This window comes from Anser anser (genome assembly GCF_964211835.1).
Source record: "Anser anser genome assembly, chromosome: 7".
In the NCBI taxonomy this organism is placed as follows: domain Eukaryota; kingdom Metazoa; phylum Chordata; class Aves; order Anseriformes; family Anatidae; genus Anser; species Anser anser.
This window is the reverse complement of record NC_139727.1, coordinates 5308676-5327776: the sequence shown is the minus strand read 5'-3', so window position 1 is coordinate 5327776 and position 19101 is coordinate 5308676. Positions and strand designations below refer to the sequence as shown.

The 19101-nt window shown below is 39.7% G+C and overlaps 1 protein-coding gene across 3 annotated transcripts in view; it reads right to left on the bottom strand.

The window, feature by feature from the left end:
- The window catches only part of LOC310902274 (uncharacterized protein), a 214940-nt gene that overhangs the window by 48151 nt on the left and 147688 nt on the right, over positions 1-19101 (bottom strand). For 2 of the 3 annotated variants that reach the window (XM_083843530.1, XM_083843529.1), the window contains exons 2-5: positions 12333-12444; positions 11384-11591; positions 10531-10633; positions 6840-10189 (exon numbers count right to left, since the gene is read on the bottom strand). Coding sequence is in view for 1 of the 3 variants with exons in the window: in XM_083843531.1 (XP_083699657.1) it covers positions 10615-10633; positions 12333-12444 (131 nt within the window). In the remaining 2 variants the exon portion in view is untranslated. The remainder of the gene's footprint in view (positions 1-6839; positions 10190-10530; positions 10634-11383; positions 11592-12332; positions 12445-19101) is intronic. The other variant, XM_083843531.1, reaches the window with a different exon arrangement.

Here is a 19101-nt window from a genome sequence, read left to right as displayed (position 1 = left end):
AAGGAAAACACATCTTGTTTTCCAATGGGAACAGAGCAGTGGTTGGAAGCCCAGTTCTGGAGTCACTAGATGGTGCCAGAGAGGGATACACGTTGGTAACACCTCAGTTTTGCTTTAGTTGTAACTAGGCAATGGGGTGGCAACGTTAATTTGTAGTAGAAGCACACCAGCTAAAGGTAGGGCTTTCATGAATACCAGGGAATGAGATTTACAGATACACACCAGTGTCCAAAGAATCAGTGTAGTGACTGGAGGGGACGAAAAAGAGCCTCAATCCTATTGACTTTCAGTGGACATCAGCTCTGACCATCTTGAGAATTCTTGCTAACTCCCCCTCGCATCTATGTAGCCTTAAATGACTACAAACTGCGCAAATTTCAAAGGACTTTTACCTACAATTTTATAATAAACATAAGGTAAGGAGGTACAGAGCTCTCCCCTGCATTACAACTAGATTGTGGCTCCAACTTCCTCTATAAAATTCCCCATCTAAAACCATATAACATAAGAAAAATACATGAGTGAGCATAGTGCATTAAGCTGGAAGGTGCAGAGACCAGGGTCTGTCCCAAGGAGATCTTTTCCCAAAACTTGTCCAGAAAGTACATTCCAGTGTTAAATAGTTTATTACACATAACCATCCAGGGCCAATTTGTGATCAGGAAACAGGCCAAAGCTCAGCTGATAAATGCTTCAAGCAAACTGTTTGCAGTTGTGATTCACTGTAATAACTTCCACTGTAATCCAGAGGTGGAAACATACTCTGAGCAGCTTAAATGAACCAACTCAAATACTGAGAGCAGTACAGCCTTCAGCAGGATTTTGGGTGAGGACTCACTCTCACAGCTTAACAACTTACGTCAACCAAGCTAGCTAGTTTAAAGCTTGTGAATAGCAGGCTTCTCCCTACACTGTAGCTTGGTCCTGCCTGCACAGACGCAGACAACGAGGGATGAGCTCCCTACTATGTCTAAAGAACTTCAACGCTGACTTTGTGGTGACTAAAAATAAGTGGTCTGATAGCCATTTCAAATATAGTCATTCCAGTAATCTGTACATTTTTACATGGAGTGTCACATTAAATAAAAAAAGAAAAGTCACAGTCAGTTTCTTGTTGTGTAAGAACTTGTGATTTAACACTAATGCCCCTAGTGGGAGCTTATGCAGAAGATATCAACAAGCACTAGGTGACTGGATGAACTTGCTTTTTTCCTTGCTTCCCCTCAGGCTTTTTCTTAAGGGGTCTTCCACACACATCAGACTTAGGGGGGAGTGGAGAGGAAGCATGGAAACCAGTCCTACTCACAAAACATCTCAGTCTTTAGACACACAAATGGATATATTTATTTACAGCAGTATGCTCCAGATTCAGTGCCAAAATGGAACACACAGCGATGTGACTAGGTTGTACAAAGTTTCATCCAATCCTACCTCTACATATTCCAATGCCCTCCATTTACAGGGACCAAAAAAATCCTACATCTTCCAATTTCACCTCTTTCTAATTTTATTCCTCTTAGTCTACCAGATTTCACTTTGAAAGCCCAAATGAAAACCCATGTGATTTAGACAGAAATGATCTTGACCTTTATAGGAAAGAGGCTGTCCTTGCAGAATTCATTCTAACGGACTCGCATAGCAGGACTGTGCTTGCTTTACATTGTTTAATTCTCAGTTGTTTATTCAGTTGAAGGCCTGTTTGATTTGAATTGCTGCTACGATTATTAAAAATATATTTAAAAAAAATCACTAAAATAATTCTCTACATTCTTGAAGACAATCAGATTTCCTGACCAATACAGTACCCATAAGAAAGGAGCATTTTCCATGGTGTCATATATTAACTCTTAACTTTGAAATAGAACATGAAGGGAACATTTATACTTGCTATAACTTCATTTAATTAAATGAATTAATTAAAATGCAAAAGCTCTCTGAAGTTAGGGGGTGCTGAAGCAAAGAACAGAAGAGAATGATCTCTACCTTTCTGAATACAATTTCTGTTATTGAAATACTCACGTAAAAATTCACTTTTTACTTATGGGGAAAATCATTTTCCTGACTGTAAGCTGCAAATCTGTCTTAGTTTCAATTCTTCCACTGTGAAGGCAGCTTCTGTACTAAGAACTTTAGGACAGTCTTGAAACATTATTAATGAGAACTTACTGTACACTTCATATTTGATGTAGGTGCACTCTGCCTCCTAATGGAAGTCGCATGTGTTTTTTTCCCCAAGTACGCACTAGTAAGTAATGACCCATCAGCAAGCACTGACTGATGACAATTGATCATATGGCCATCTACAGCAGCAAAAAATTAGAGTAATCTCTCAAGAGAATAATCAGAGAACAATTTTCCAGGGTCACTACTAGCAAAGAAGCTTGCTGAAGAAGAAAACAGACTCAAGCTTCACCTTGGATTTTCTTTTCTCTCCTGGATTTCATTTTATACACAAGGTTTAGATCTGTTTTTAAAAAGTTTTATAAGACAGACTGAAATGTTAAGGGGATTAAGGAATGGGAGACAGTCTTTCACCTCCAAACCTTCAGTTCAAATCCGGCTTGGGTTAGTAATGAACAAGAAGTATTTACCATTGCTGTTCAGTGTCTATGCAAAACGGATTGGTGGTTCTGGCTCACATCCCAGCAATAAATGTGCATGCCACAACTGGCAACTCTGTTGCCATTCTCAGCAGACAGAGCCAAGAATTAAATGAAGCATGGGAAGCCGAGTTACCTCTCCTCCTCTACAGGCCAGGGTGGAGGCACATTGGCAGAAGCCGCTTTCTCTGCTGCTGCCTGAGCAGGGCTGTGCCATGGATGAGCACCAAGACATCAGTATTACAGACAGTCAAACTAGCACCTTTTTTAGGCAGTTAAAAATAATATTTTTAAAAAAAATCAGATGCTGTTTAGTGTGGGGTTGAATGGTGACCCAGAATGGGTCACATTCTTCCTTACGCTAAAGTGTAGATTAACCCACCATTGTAAAGAAAGTGAAACGATGTAAACGTAATATATTCCCAACTACATAAGGCTTCTTTGTCCTGCCAGAGGCATGGCTATAGGGCAGAAAAAGTCAGGGCCTTTTTCTTCCCAGCAATCACATAACAAATCATTTCTCAGGCTAGGAGACTTTGACTCATTGACACCACAAGCCACTAGACCAGGAAGTTTGTTTTTCCTTTTACTATAAACTTAGAGTAATTCTACTGAAATAAATGGAGTCAACCGCCCACACAGAGAAGCATAAAAGGGAGCAGAACATGCCCCATTCTTTATATGGCTGATACTGGAATGAAAAAGTGACTGGTACTGTTAACACCAGAATTATAATATGCCACTGCACTGCTGTTCTGAGGTCATCAGCACTATCAACAGGAAGGGCACCAAACATCCTTACACATCTAGAGCAAGCAAGGAACGCAACCTAGGTCTTTAGCTCTTTAGCCTTGAAGTGATTTTATCATTGAACAATGCTGAATAAAAATACATGAAATTTATTCTAAAAATAGCAAAATGGGTCGAGAGAATAATTTCAATCTATGCAGCTAGGTGAATTTATGGTGATGCTCTTTTATATTTCATAGGGTATTCACTGTGGACCCTAAAATTTCCATGGGTTTCAACACTTTATTTATCCATATTTTATTTCCACTGTAAACATAATTATCACAGCATCTTCATGGTGAAAATGATAGATAGATTTTGTTACTGGCTTGTCAAGATGCTTGTGTTCACTGTATTCAGCCACCACACCAACCCAGAGACTGATGACTGTGCTAGCCTATTAATAAAAGTCTATTACAGTACATTGATGCTACTCCTCTCAAACAATATTAATGCAAGCCCAGCGGCAAGAGGCATATTTTTAACTTGCAACAACACAATGAGATCTATTTCATTACAATGATTAACCCTTCTGCAATTTATTCAGACTGTCCATTCTTTGCCATAAAGAACAATCATGAAGTCTTTTCACTTGCTATTTTTCTTGTAAAAATGTGTCGATCATCTGGCCCAAGTTTTCAAAAGCAATTGGTGATTTTCAGTACCTACACTTGAGGCTGATTAAACTGCAACAATATAAAGTGCAGATGATCTTATGAAATGCTGAGTAGCTACCTTGTGAAAACAAAAATATCACAGGTTAACAACTCAGAAACAGAAAGATCTCAAACCAGTCATTGATTGTGAAAATCTTGTCTGTTAAAGCTCAATTGTCAGCAAGCAACGCATGAAAGATATTTCTCCAAATAATAGAAGATAGCAAAGTAAAAATAAATTAAAAAAAAATACCTTAAACATGCCCAAATTTCTAAAAGCAATATGCTGGTGGCAGTGAAATCTTTCAATACATGCTCTTCTAGGATAAGCTTTTTGCCTTCTGTCACTAGAGTTTTAGCCTGATTCAATGACATTCAAACTAAAATGCGATGGTCCTGCTAAAGAAGCCAAATTATTAACAGTTAAGATACACTTGATATGGGAGGAAAACAAACAGAACTAGCCTGCAAGTGAGATACAAAAACAAACGAATAAAAGACATTGATCCAATGCCAACCATCTTATTTTTTAAGCCCTTGAATAACCAAATAACAACAGAAACTGCACAGTGACTTAATCATATTTTTAAAAGACCACCCCAGAAAATGACGAATCTTCTGACTCTGTCCAGCAAAACATGGACAAAGCATGTAACTTTAAGGATGGAAGTGATACCTTTTAGTTTTCTTTGATGAAGACACTCACCTCTTAGCAATTAAGCAAGAACTTAATTGTTTCACTGTGTCAACATCCTTATAAAAACCTACAATGTAACATAAAAATCAGTTCTTTTATTTGAAAAATAACTCATATTTTCCAGGAAATCTAGGTTCAGCAATCACAACGTGAATTACTGTGCTTAAATTCTCAGCTTGCATAAATCACTGGTACTCCACTGACTTTAACTGTGCCTACAACCCATTGAAGATATGGCCTCAGGACCCCAAACATTGCTGTTAGTCCTAACAGCTCTCAAAGACTGACGACTTGGAGCTGAATCAGAAAGGTCATGCTGGATTTAGTGGTAATGGTTTAAGAAGTTACCTCTCCCATCTGTCTGCAGCAGTCCCTCTCCAGAAGCTGAAACAGAACCATTAGAAAGCAACGTGGTCCAGCCCTCATCTATACAGCTCACAGCCAGTATTTTTAACTGCCAATGGTCTGCGAACTATGACAGCTGATAAACTGGCAGTTGCTTGCATATGCTGCCTCTGCTAGTAGGGTGAAAGCCCCTGGTAAAGTGGCAGGGTAGTTATTAATGGCGGCCACCCCTTCCTCCACCCCAACAAAAATCCATCACACTTGTTTGCCAAAGCTCTAATCTGGTCAAAGGGGAACTATACTCTGAAAGAAGTAACTCCATTTAACTTCTTTTGGGGGAACGGAGAGAGACGATTTTGTACGTTTCATGAGGCAGTGAATGGGAAAGAAATAGTGTATATACAGTACCCCTTGTAATTTTAATCCACATTGCCCCTTCTCAGTGAATAAATCTTGTTAAACTTATCCTCTCGAAGACCATCTGGATGAAAACCATTCAGGAAACATCACCATTGGTACAAGAACTTAAATCTCACCATAAATCTGAGCATGTCGAAGCCAAGCATGCATGCCTTAAAGAAACTCTGCAGCTGTGACTTGCTCAGTTACAGACATCTATGTGCAAATGGTGCCTCCCAAGAAACACATTGCTATGTTTCAGTAACTCTTAAAAACAAATGAAAGCAAGCTCGAGGATTTTCTCTTTTTCAGATGGCTTTGACCTTTTTTATATAAAGGAAATGAAATCCTTTAATAAAATCCACATAAAATTTACTAGCTTGTTGGAAGAGTACTGTCTCAAATGATCTCCACCCTTGTCCTTATCTTTCTCTGATTACTTCTCCCTCTCTTCCAAAGTACATGTGCTAATGTGGCAAGCTATGCTCACAATCGGAAATCATGATTACTTTGCTCTGTAATCTGATTGCCTGTATAGTTAGACACCTGCCTTCCTGGCAAATTTCTTTATGGTAACAGGGTATGAGCAGGTTGGCCTTTTAAATGCCAGATACAGTCAAAACAGCTTTGATCTAAGCTCAGTGAGAACACTGCTCTTATCCAACAGCAGATACTCTCCCCTTTCTCCGCCCCTAAACCTAGTATAATTGTTTTTATTGAAAAGGATTACATATTTAATTCACCATTTTGGAAAAATAGCAAAGCATAATGTAAAACTTACAAGTCAATCCATTCAGCAAGTGAAAAGTAAAAATAAAAAAAAAAGGAACTAGGAGCTAATGCAGGCTCAATATTTTGACCAAAAAAATTACGGGGATAAATGCAGATTTGGTGAAACTAAAGGTACTGTAAATTTGCTTCACTTTCACTCACTCATTTCCCTAGAGAAAACAAAATCTAAAGTCTTTGAAAAGGGACTGAAATGATGTTTGGTATTTTTAAAAAGAGATTTCTAAAAAATTCAAAAGGAGCTTGTTTGGAAATATTTTTGGAGTAAAAAAAAACTTAACTAAGTCACAAGAACAGCGCTTCATTTTCATTAGAAGATTTTTGACTGAAATAAATTCGTTCCGTTTTCAGAATTCTGAAAAAAAAATTCACCTCAGATCAACTCAAAATTACAGTAATGTATACATATTTATTTTTAGAACTGCCAGACAACTTAACCAGCTACTTTTGTATACCAAAAGTAACTTATAAGCCTAGGAATTGATTTATTGATGTGCTACCAAAATTATAAGAAACAAGTTTCATTGCCTCAAGCAATGAGGTATTTGAGATATATCAACGTACCGCAGCTGATGAACTTTCTCCAATAGCTGTGAAGGTTTCCTGATGTTTCAGCTAAGGTCACTGGACCTCATTCTTGAATTAAGTACAGGTGATCCTGGTTTATTTTTGCAAATTTCAATTCTGTAAGGCTGAAAATCACCACAGCAAAGTGTTTTATCTGCCCTCACAACAGCAGATATGACACTGGTTTGCTAATGCAGGTTTTTGCTTGATCATCTACAGAAAAGAAGAGATCAATTACCCTCAGCAGTAATAGATGCTATCCGGAACTGCAAAGACTGCCCTGGTAGCTCACTGTGATTGCAAAGTAATCCATTCCTTCCCTACAAGGGCAGAGATACTTGCTACAAACTATCAGCCTCCCACCAGAGAAACAATCTTGTCTGGAACACAGAAAATGGGCTACAGCATATGATTGTTTAAAAACTGTAGAATGAACTAGTCATATCCCCTGTGAAGGCAACAGTTGCTAGCTCAGCATGAAAGACGATCAACAATGTTTTGTTGTCATGCAAGGTGTACTGTTTCTTCTTTTTAAAGCTATATCCCATGCTGGGCGCTAATTCCTCCCACAGGACTTTCTACACCAAACTGGGGAGCTAAGGAAGGGTGTACTGTTTTAAGTCTGTCTACACAGTCAACAGATGGAGACACGTGGGCTGAACTGCCCTCTGGAGGTGCACATCGCTTTCCCGACATCAACAGGGGTGCCTCGGGTGATCAGATACTTACGTTCCTCAGTTATGTGCTTGAAGTCAGACCGCTTGAATCCAGGAGCAACTGTGCTTCTCCTGTCCTAAACTGGTTTGTACCATAGCTACATGTTACAAAACAAATGGCATATACTAATAGTTTTGGTGGAAGCGGTAACAGCTGGTATAAAGTTGGTACTTTGGTCTGAACCTGACATACTATTATTGCAGAAATCCTGATGGTTTGGTATGCCTTTTAACTTCACTCCTCAAGTACGCAGTGCTGCAAAACTGGACAGATTGTGTGAGATTACGTGCACTTTTCAGCAAAGCGTCAACCAGGGTTAGCCACTACTGGAAGCAAGATAGCGAATTTGCCAGGCCAATTTGCTCCTATACAGTAAATCAGTTGTTCCTATTGTAAATAATGTATATATATATTTTTTTTTTTCAATGCATAGTACAAGGAAAAAATGACTCAAGCTGAATTCACAGGTGAAGTTCAGATGAGTTCAGATCTATTCAAGCCCCTCTCAATATTCCCACATGCTTGACTCAAGTCCAAACATTTAATTGTCAGCTCTAAACAAAAACTACCAATGAAAAAGCAGAGGAGCGGATTGTGAACTCTCCTTTCCAGCACTAAGGACTTGAGCACTTTTTTTTTTTTATAATCTGTCATTTGTACTTTTTCATACTAAAGGTGACAGTCTAATTCACATATGACCAACACCCATAAATCATGTTGGGGGGGAGGAAATATTCATAAATCCATATCAAACAGCACCCAAATTATGACAAATGACATGGCAGTCATAAAATTGCACAAGCACAACTCACCAAGTCATTAATTTCATGGCCGTGGAAAATAAACAGACACATTTTTTTCTCAGCCCTAATAAATTTTAAAAAACTCAAAGAATGGTCCATCTGCTTCGAATAATTTTTAATTTCCTATTCTGTCTCGTTCCCATTAGCTATTCCACTGAGATATTTGCTAAATTCTTTCATTTGCCTCCTCCCATCTGTATTCAATTACTCTATTCCCAAATAGAGTTAGTTTTTCTTTCTCCTAAGCACAGTACAAAATATCCCCACCTGTACCTTAAAGCAAATGTTATGTGTGTTTTATTATCTGTTAGACTCTATGAGTCATTCTAACTCGATTGCCTGTGCTGAAAGACTTGGAGGGCAATCTGATTTTGATGTTTTCTGGCTTTGGTGAAAAACACCTGCCTGATTCTCATAGCTAATCTATTAACTTGGTAAATGCCTCAACAGATGTTCTAGAATCAGCTAGGGATCAGGGTCTGTCCTCGTGACAGCGTCCGCTTGTAAGCTTGAAATATTCAAATGTTCAGAGATCAGAGGCCAATGATGTGTTTTGGGTACAAGCTTTCACTAAATCATATTTTTTCAGTCAGTCCCTGGAGTGCAATCCACATACAATAAGTGGCTAGAGCATTCTGACTGAGCAGGCCAACAATACAGGCCTCCTTGAACTTTGAAGGGACATGAATTTCAAGGCAGGATTGGCTTCTTTTATTGAAAAATCGAACAAATTTTTGACTGTGCTGCAGTCGTTCCCTTTTAAGCTACATGTTTTTTTCCAGTTCCTTTCCTTTCTTCCTAATGAAACCCATTAAGAAAGTATAAACCTTGGCTTTGAGACCTGCCTTTCCAAGGATAACTTCATGTCTCTGAGGAACCTTTTCTAAGCTGTCGTCCTCTGTTTGGGTCAACACCGCTCTGCATGATTCACTCACTGTGTGCCTGATTCTCCACCTCGTTACATTGATTTTAAGCCAGGGTTGCTCCACTGACTCTAAGCCGTTCCACTCTATAATAGCCCCCCAGGCTCCACAGACTGGCTGGGATGACTGGAACAGACCAATCCCTTGAGAAGGCTTTATTCCTCCCATAGGAAGGGTGGGATAGATGCATGACATCAGAGTCAAGCCCACGTGAATTCCCATTTTGCAGGTCAAAGCAGTTTTCTATCCAGCTAGTACCACCAGAGAAAAGAAATGAGAAAAAGGCTCAGTACACGGCCACTACTTCCCCCTCTGCTTTCAGAAATGGTCCCTTCTCAGTCAAAGCTGGACCTGAGAGCTGAAAGCGTTTATTAGTTTTGCAAGCTTTTGTACCATCTCGATTCTTGTAAGAAATGCTCAGGCTTGTTACAAAATGCCTTAGAATATTCAGTTTGAAATGGCTGCAACTTTCACTGCAAAAGTTTTCTCAATGAGATCATGTGAAATGCAGAACAATTAGATACCAGGACATCTTTCTCTGACCTTCATTCACCACTTGATACTGGTCACTTCACTTACCCTTTGTTTACCTCCACTTCTTCATTTGCTAAATGATCTTTATTAATGCAAACTTATTTCAGTGTTTTAAAGCTTAATTAGTTAATGTTTGTAAAGTGTTTTGAGATCAATACAGTATTATTACTAATGTATTCAAAATCTCATCTCTGATGCTATTTGCTCTTGGATGCTTGACAAGAAGGCTTTCACTGCTCCACATCTTCAACAATCCTCGGAAGCAGCTCTGCTGTTAGAGCTCTCATATGAGCGATCAGCAGATGGAGTTGGAGGAGTGAGAAGGGAAATGACTGATTCACATGCTTATTGCTATTACACATTCTGCTTTCTAAAAGACAAAATAGAAAACATTGCGGGGGGGGGGGTGTTAATAACAATTACTTAAGCATTTAAAGGAAGACACTGAAAGCACAAAATTGCCTATGTGGGGTATCTGAAATTACTGCTATTCTCAAAAGCATCTCTGGAGGTACAGCCATCTTGTTAGACTTCAAATCTGATAGGCACTGGAGAAAGAGTCTAAATGTAAGAAGAAGGTTTCTTAGAGAAGAAAGGATCACTTGAAACTGAGTTCTCATCTGAGGGGCTAGGGCAAGAACCTTCATTAATAAGGAAAAGGAGATTTTTTTCTGTCCATAAACAGGTGTGGAAGAAGTTACTATAGCTCACCTAGGAGGAATGGTTTCTTCCTTCATTTTACAGGCTGTATCTCTGCTGAAATGCATATCTACTCCTCTTCTGTCTCAGAGAGATTCACAAATGGAACCGGTTACTGGAAAGATGCAATAACAAAGTTTGATTTTAAAGCATAATCTCTGCAAAATCCTCTTTATAAATTAGGCAAATGTGTATACTAACTCATCACTTCCTATTTTGATATTTTCAAACTGGTATATTTTATATATATATATATATATATATAATTGTATTGAAATACCGCTGACTCAAGTGAGGACTTGACCTGAAGAACTATCTATGGAGAATGCTTGCAAGAGAGAATCTCTGGATCAGGAGAGCTAACAAAACCAATTAACCAATTTTAAGCTACATGCCCATGTTCACATAGAAAATCTGACACCAGAGACAGAAGTGATACAATCAGTGCATGTTCCACAGGAACAGGACGTAGCAAATATCAACCTTTCTGGTTTTTTTTTTGAATTAGCTTGTGCAACCTGAGGTGATCTCTGGACTCTAAACATTTGCATGCCTACAGCCCTCTTCTGCAAAGACTAGGTTTCGGTTGAGGCCTCTCTCTTATATAGAATATTTTAAGATCTCCTTGCCTGTATTCTGCACATTTTTTCTTTAGCAAACACTTGGAAGAAAGCTATCTTCCAGAGCAAGTCAAGGAATAGAACATATTTTTCATATCAGATGCAGCTCCATTGACACAAGCTGTGTTTCATTTGTAGATCCTTTGGTACAAAAAGGGATACACAATTTATAAGCCAGTAATAATTAAACGAGATGTTATTATAGACGTCCACAGCAGAGGGTGCTAAGATTAAAGAGAACTGACCATACAGTTAAGATCTGGGGCAATGGGAGCAGATTCACAGCAAGCAGTAGATGGAAGGTGGTTCATTAGCACAGTAATGAAGGCATCAGTTGATTCTTCATTAATCCTATCTCTGTTGCTTTTTTCCTGAAATTCAGGCTTTTCATAATAAGGGAGGTACAACATCCACAGCAGAAAAGTGACCCTTGATTTCTTGCATCAGTGTTTTCTGAAATATTGGATTTAGTGCACATATAAAAATATAATAATAAAATAATAATAATATAAAAACAAAACAAATCAAAACAAATAACCAGACAACCTATGTTCTCCTATACTCTGCCTTTTTTCCCCCGATAAGTTATAATCAATCAGTCTCAAGAAGATATGTTTATCTCAAGCCAAAAGCAGCCTTATGTAAGAGAAGAACATTCAGAAATACTTCTGCCAGTGAAACCGGCTGTTACTTCAGTGAAAACGAGGTATATGACTGATAGCTTAGATTCCATTGTGTTTCAGTGAAAGCACATCCTTGAATTTAGAGAAGTGTAATGACATTATTACATTAAGCTTGTTATTTGAAAACAAACAAACTGCTCCCAAAATATTCTGCTACTGGAGACATGTTTGGCTTCATCTCTTCAGAGACGACTGAACACGTCATTAAGTTCTCCCTCCCCATACTTGACTACTCACCACTTTTCACAGACTTAAGTTTAATTGTGGGGCAGTGTGAAACAAAAAGAAAGGAAGAGGCAGGACACCAATGGCTCAAATATATGTGCCTGAGGACCTGGAAAGCTTACAAATTTGAAAAGGGATTACCAGGTCTTTGGCTAGTGATTGAAGCTAAACTCAGAGCAGAAGCAAGTGAAAATTTCTACCCTTCGATGTATCAGTGTCCTCTATCAGCAGTTCTCAATCTTCCCTACATGAAGAAAACCCTTCTCAATTCTGTTTCTTCACTCACCTCCTCAGAAGACAGACTTCTCTCCCACTGAGCCCAAGAACAGAGTTTGGGGTTCTCTCTGAGACATCTTGGAAGCTGTCATCCTTGGGATCAGCTCTTGGACCTGTAAGACCTGAACAGAAATCAGACAAAGGTCAGAGGAGTGAACACCTTGTAACTGGAGACAAACTTGTCTGATTCGAAGATGGATCTAAAGAAGTTCATCTGTGAAAGCAAACACGATGTCCACTCCAGATACACATGGCTGTGTGTCAGATTAATAGATTGTTAACCTATGTAACAGTGAAAGTCTAAGAACTGGGACAACAAACTACCTTCCCTGTACTTGATGTGTGTTCCTCCAGGTCAGGGCTCCAGCACGTAGTACCAGCAGAGCAAGAAAAACTTTTATAGATGCTATGCACATATCCACATGCTGGGACTTTTCACCAACAGTAAGTCCAATGTATCACACAAACAACTGAGGAAAGTAGTTTTATTAAAAACAAAGCAAAACAAAAAGCTTTTTGCAGGAATCAGAAATCCAGAGTGGCTTTCTGCTTACGAGAAGAACTCCAGATTTACACAAGATAGAGCAGAAATAAGACCTGGGGAGAGAAGAGATGGTTCTATGTTTCTCCTTAAAAGCGCAGGACACACACCAAAAAAAAGGTAGAAAGGAGAGTGCAACTCTGAAATACCTAGCCTTGGAGGAAAAAGCCCATAGACACTGTGGCTGACGACTTGTTGGGAATTTAGGCTTAGATCATCAGAGCAACTGAGGAGGCTCCACACAGAAATCCATTTGTTTCAATGGAAGCTAGGAGACTTAACAGGCATTGGGCTTGTCAGTATTTTGGAGGATCTGGATTTCACCACTTTGGTATAACCTAACACCTTTGTGCCTGATGTCCTAGATCCAAATTGTATGGCAAGATAAAAGGAATCTGGTTACGGAGGATAAGCCAAAAAGAGAAGCACAGGAATGCTCAAGTAGAGCACACAGATAACAAGTCCTCAAGGCAGATTTCCTGATATGATTGGCATCATAACACTGGGATTCATTTACCCTCTATTCCATTATGTGTCCTCTTTCCCCTCCAAATTATCACTCTTCAGTGAATACTCACACTAGTGAAAGTGAAGACAAGTAGTAAATAAAATGTAATGAAACTTGTTTTACATCTCTTTTCATCCCCTCTACGCAGCTCCCTCAACCTTAAAATTGAGAGGAACAGAGACCAGGTTTTCTGTGCAGACGATGAAAAGGATATGCATTGAACGTCAATTCTATAGGAAAGAAAAGAAGAGATTGAAAGAAAGAAACCCATAAAAGGAAATGCACCACATTCTTCCACCCTCTACGCCAACAAATCCAATTAAACTTGCCAAGACACACACACATGCCGTCAATCATTCCAGAGCCTATCCGCCCTATCAATATTTCAGCAGCATTTCACTCTCTCACTTTTCAGGACTATGCACACTCCACACAGCATGCACTCATTGTTCCCCATGCTCCTTCCTTGCCCCTTTTAATCAGTCACAACAAGCTACATCCACTTCTTTCCCGCACCTTATGCTACACTAGGCTAGTTCGTTAGCTGGCACAGCAGAGCTTCCTTGTGCTCCACTGATGGTTTCCATCCCTTTAAAAACAAACGAACAAACACAAAACAAAGAAACAGGAAAATGCACGATGCAAAACATGGTTATAAATGGACACGAGGACACTGACACAGAGGAACTGTGTCCATGCTTATAAAACAGATATGTTTGGGGGAAATACTTATTTCCTATTCTGGCAGCATCAAAAGCTGCCTCATTTTAAAGAGCACAAGGAAAATGTACTTAAGGCTTTAGAAAATATCCAGTAATCCAGAAGTGCTCTGGAGGCCTTGTGTACCTGACACAGACATCCTCAAAGCCTGCCCAAGACACAGTACCATTATCAAAATAACTTCAGTAATTTGGAGTCCTGTTCCTACGGAGGTTGTAGGGTTCTGGCTTCACAACAGAACCAAATCTCCCTAATGGGAAAAGGGAGACAAGGTGGCTTTTTCATTCTGTGCAGGACTCGGGGTGCTTGCAGAGCCACCCCTGAGTCACAGACATACACAGTAATTCATTTTCAAAGATGAGGCTTACTTTGGAAGCACTGGAAAGATTACAGCCATATCTTGTGCCAGTACAACAGGTCTGTCAGGTTTCTCTTCAAATTCTCTTGATGTCACCAAGGGAAAAGTATAGAAATCTAATCTGATGGAGGATTTAACTGACTCTACTGGGCTGCCTTTACTGACATTACAAGCAGTAACCTGAAGTGGCTCCAGAACACTGACGGGGCTTTCAAGCAGGTGGTAGCTATTCCAATGGAGCCATCTATTGATATGAATTTTACCCTCTTCCAGCATTCTCATGTCCTGAGCCACTCCAGTGCTGAGTGGGTTTCCAGTTTGAAGATGAGCTCCTACTCCATCCCTGTGATGTTTTTCTTTTTCTCTGAAAGGCCTTAAGAACTCACATTGCAGCCTAATATCCATACAAGTTGGCTGGAATGCACAAATAAAACTGCATAAAAACACACACTGATGACCACTATGGGTGCTGGCATGAACACCAGGCAAAAGAAACAGGATGTGCATTTATTCTGATTGTAAATAGATATGAATAGGTTCTAGTATCAGTCCATATTCTACCTCAAACCCAAACCGGAACTGAAAAAAAAAAAAAAAAAGCTTTTCCAAAGAAGATTTTTAACTTTATGAAATCGCAGCCACCTGCTGAGCTCCAATTTATGAGTCCAGAAGTGTTCTTCAGCTTTCAAAGTCCCCCAGAGTTTTGTCAATAAGACCGGCCTCAATGTTTTGAAAAAGAACATCTCTGGATGTGCTGTCCAGAAACTGTTTCTTCTCTGAACCTCTTAGTGTTTTCCACTTTCTTACCTCTTCAAGGAACTTCTCTGCACAAGGCAGAAATCCAAACTTTGAGGCTGCAGAGCATAAGGAGGAGAAAAAGAGGAAAGCAGTATTTCTCTTCTGGGCAATAACCTGTCCCAGAAATAATTAGTATTTACTCCCATTTCTAACAAGGTTAGCTGCCAAACAAATACAAGCGCTGCTTACTGCGAATATCCCAGCTAGGATGAACCAAAGCAAAAAGGTGACCTCTGCATTAGTCACAACCAAAATTGGCCACGGAGCACCTGTAAAATATTGACTGCAATATGATCTGCTTCCTAAATTTGGTGAGCAATGTATACTTTCCTCATAAATTAGGAAATCACTTTATGGCTGAAAAGAAGTCACAATTGTGCAGGCACGCAGTCTGAGTGCCAGCTCACTTATCCCTGGTAACATGAACCCAGCTGATTTGGGGATTGCCTGGAGGCCTTCAGGGCACAAGCAAACACAGCATCAAATGACTCCACCACAGCTTTTCTGCAGAAAGAGGTTTGACACAGAACAATGATGTGAGTCACCCTGTCAATGGGTTTACGTGCAATGTTTGTGGGCAAGTGCAAAGAATTGCTGAAGAGCATTCAAAAGTGTAGCTGGCAAGGTGCTGACATGTGATTCTAATAAGGAAATTGCAGTTTTTCTCAGACATGCTTTTGGTAAGGGTTCATTTGATGGAATTTCTTCAGAGCACTGCATCTTGTGCACTTCTCATCTTAGAAACCAATAAGCAAAGCCCCTAGGGTGTGATTAATTAAAATAGCTACCACATGTTTATCTCTGTTTATCTGGTGGTAGAAACCATGTGCATGCACACAGAGCAATTCTGACTGTCATTTATAACCAGGTCACTTGCTTTCTATTGCACTAGCGATGTTAAGAGGTAAAGTCACAGCTCAAAGGAGTAAAGCTCCCTCTGTTTGTCCTGGAAAGGTACATGAGCATGGAAGCACTCAGGAGGACAGACCTGGCCTGGCAGAAAACTTGCATTCTGATATTTGCTACAGTGTCTGCTCGTAGGTGCGTGGAGAGAGATAAGTAACAAAAAACGTGTGCTTACAACCAGCATCCTGAACAAGGAGCCAACTGAGCTTGCCCACATGGAGTTCAGAAAAGACTGTCTTCTGACTTTCCATTCCTGTTCGTAATTTAGGAAGATACCTTCCCAGACCTTGACTTCAGTATCTTCCATTTAAAACTCAGAGCCTTGAGTATGAAGCTTAGGCTTGGAATCCCATTTTTCAGAAATGAAGGAGGGCTGCAGTCTTTTCAAACACTTTCTAGAAAAAGTATGTACTCACTCCCTTTTAATCCAATAGTCCAGGTTTTAGGTCCCACTTCGAATTTGAGTTCTGAGAAAGCTTATTGGTGTTAGTCCAGTGAAAAGTCACATGAAGACTTAATCTGTGAGCCTGGGTGGGCTTAGATACAAGCAAGGCCTGGAACCAGTCAGCAATCTCAATGCCAAGCAGCTCTTTTGGTGCTTTTGACAACATTAGAGTCAGCATTTTCAGGGCCAGGTGGCAGCCAAATGTTTTTTTGAGAATCTCAACAGTTCACTTAGACCACATAGTAGAATTGCCTTGTCCTTTCATTTCACCATCCCCAATGACCTTAAGAAGCTACCATTCTCTCCACACCTCTATTACTTCCTTGTGCACTCATCTTGTAACAGGTTTGCTGCACCACAGGTATTTTGAAGCTGTGAGCTCAACTGGCATCACTACCAGGTACACGCTTAATGTACTTCTTGGTAGGAGGAGGGAAGGGTCCATCCCCTCATGCAGATTTATTCTCTTTTTTTCCTGCTCCCTGTCACACCACTCACTACCTGAACCACTATCCTCCCTCATACGCTTCATAGCAGTCAGAATATGAGCAACACTTGCATGTCTTATGGGGAAGCCACCAGCTTCCCCTTACTGCTAATGGTTCTTTGAACTAATGGAGCAGTGTATTCCTCCCACAATTATTAAATCAAATTGGAACTGATTTCTGACACAGTACCTGGACAAGCTGCAATTTATTGAATGAACCATTCTCTCTAACCCTTACATTTTCTGCCACTGTTGCAATTCAGGTGCAGTTAGCTGAGTGCTTCCTGATAAATCATGATGGCTGCTTTTGTTTTCTTAAGTCACTTACCCCTGAGCAAACTGTTCCAAATTTGTGGGCACCAGCTGTGATGTGGGGAAACAACTCAACGTTCTTCTGAAGCTCAACATTGGAGAAATGTGAAAACACGTTCCTTTGTGCTATAAGAGCCATCCCTGGAAATGCTGTGTTTTGCTGCTATCAGCCTTAGAACAGATAGCATGCTTTTAGAAATGAAGTGAAACAGCAAAATTGGATTAAAAGATTCTTGGTGTTAAAAGGTTTGGACACATTGAGTCCATTAGAAAAACAGAAGCTTGATAAGATTGCTTAGGTTAGTAGGATGAGGCTTGGCAGCCAGACTTTGAAGGCATTCTAGTACCAGGTGTTTGGATGATGGATTTTCATAATCTGGAGATTTATAGGATCTAGGATTCATATTTGCAGAAGACAGTAATTTCAGACTTGAATCTAACTCAGTATTTTTCCTGCAGGAGTATGTGAGGACATGGATTGGAACAGGAGATTTTGAACAGGATTCAAAAAATGGCGGACAGATGCAGTCTGTGTCAGACCATTACATTAGCTAGGTACTCATATCAAATGGGTAATTTCAAAGCTGTCTCTGGCTGATTCCCTTTCTAGAGGTGAACTGATTTTTCCAAGACGACTTTCTGGAAAGAATTAATTTGAATTCATGTGTGTTGCTACACGCACGTGGAGATGAAAGACATCTAGATAAAAGACCTCTAAATGAGGGACATATGGCCAATAGTCAAGAGGCTGTGATACCTAGGTATCGGTCTCTAGCACAATGCTCTTTGCCAGCTTCCCAATTTAATGCTTAGTTTTACTTAAAAACTCACTCTCCCATCCGTTCCCAGCCAATTCGAACACCGAATGATTTGAAAAGCCCTAGGTTGGCATTCTCTGTCACGGATGACATCTGCACCTTAAGTATCTACACATAGCAATAAAAATGTGCATCTTCTAGAGATATAACACTATTTTCAGTCATTTTTTAAAACATAAACAGTTTTTCTGTGATGAAAGATGGTAAAGAAAAATCCAGTAAGGAAATCAACACAAACTAGGAAACAGAGGTTAAAATTCTAGACTTGCCAGACAACTTGATGAACAGTGAAGGCAGCAAAAGCACAGCAGTTCAGTCTTCATGCTAAATTTGGTCCAGGTGCCCAGGATGTTCAGTCCAACATTTTCAAGGAGATCTACCAAACAGACAGTATCAATATTCTCCCAGTAACAAGACATCAACAAGCCCACATGACATGGAAAAACCTTCTATGGAGCCCATTCCAAGGACTGTACTAGTACTCCCCATGTGGAGTTCTAGAGGATTCCCTGCAAAAGGCTATAGATTGCCCATGATGGAAAGGAGGATAACCAGCAGATCTGATGTTATTTGCTTCCTTTGAGCGAGTAACAACTCTCACAGGTGAGATTTGAAGACAACAGGCTAATGGCAGCCTTTGAGCCACCCACATTTCAGTACTAGGTGCAGCTTACATGAACTGTAGTGGGTATTACAAACAGGTTTCTGATCTTACCCCTAAAATTAAAATCTATATACATATATTTTCATGCTATTGAGACAAAATATTGGAATCAGCTCCATAACCTCTAGATGACAAGCCAGCTGAGTAGTAGCTACTCATTCAATTACACAAAGGCATTCAGGCCAAGAGCTGCTGGGATTTATCACAGAGAAAAAGGTTTAA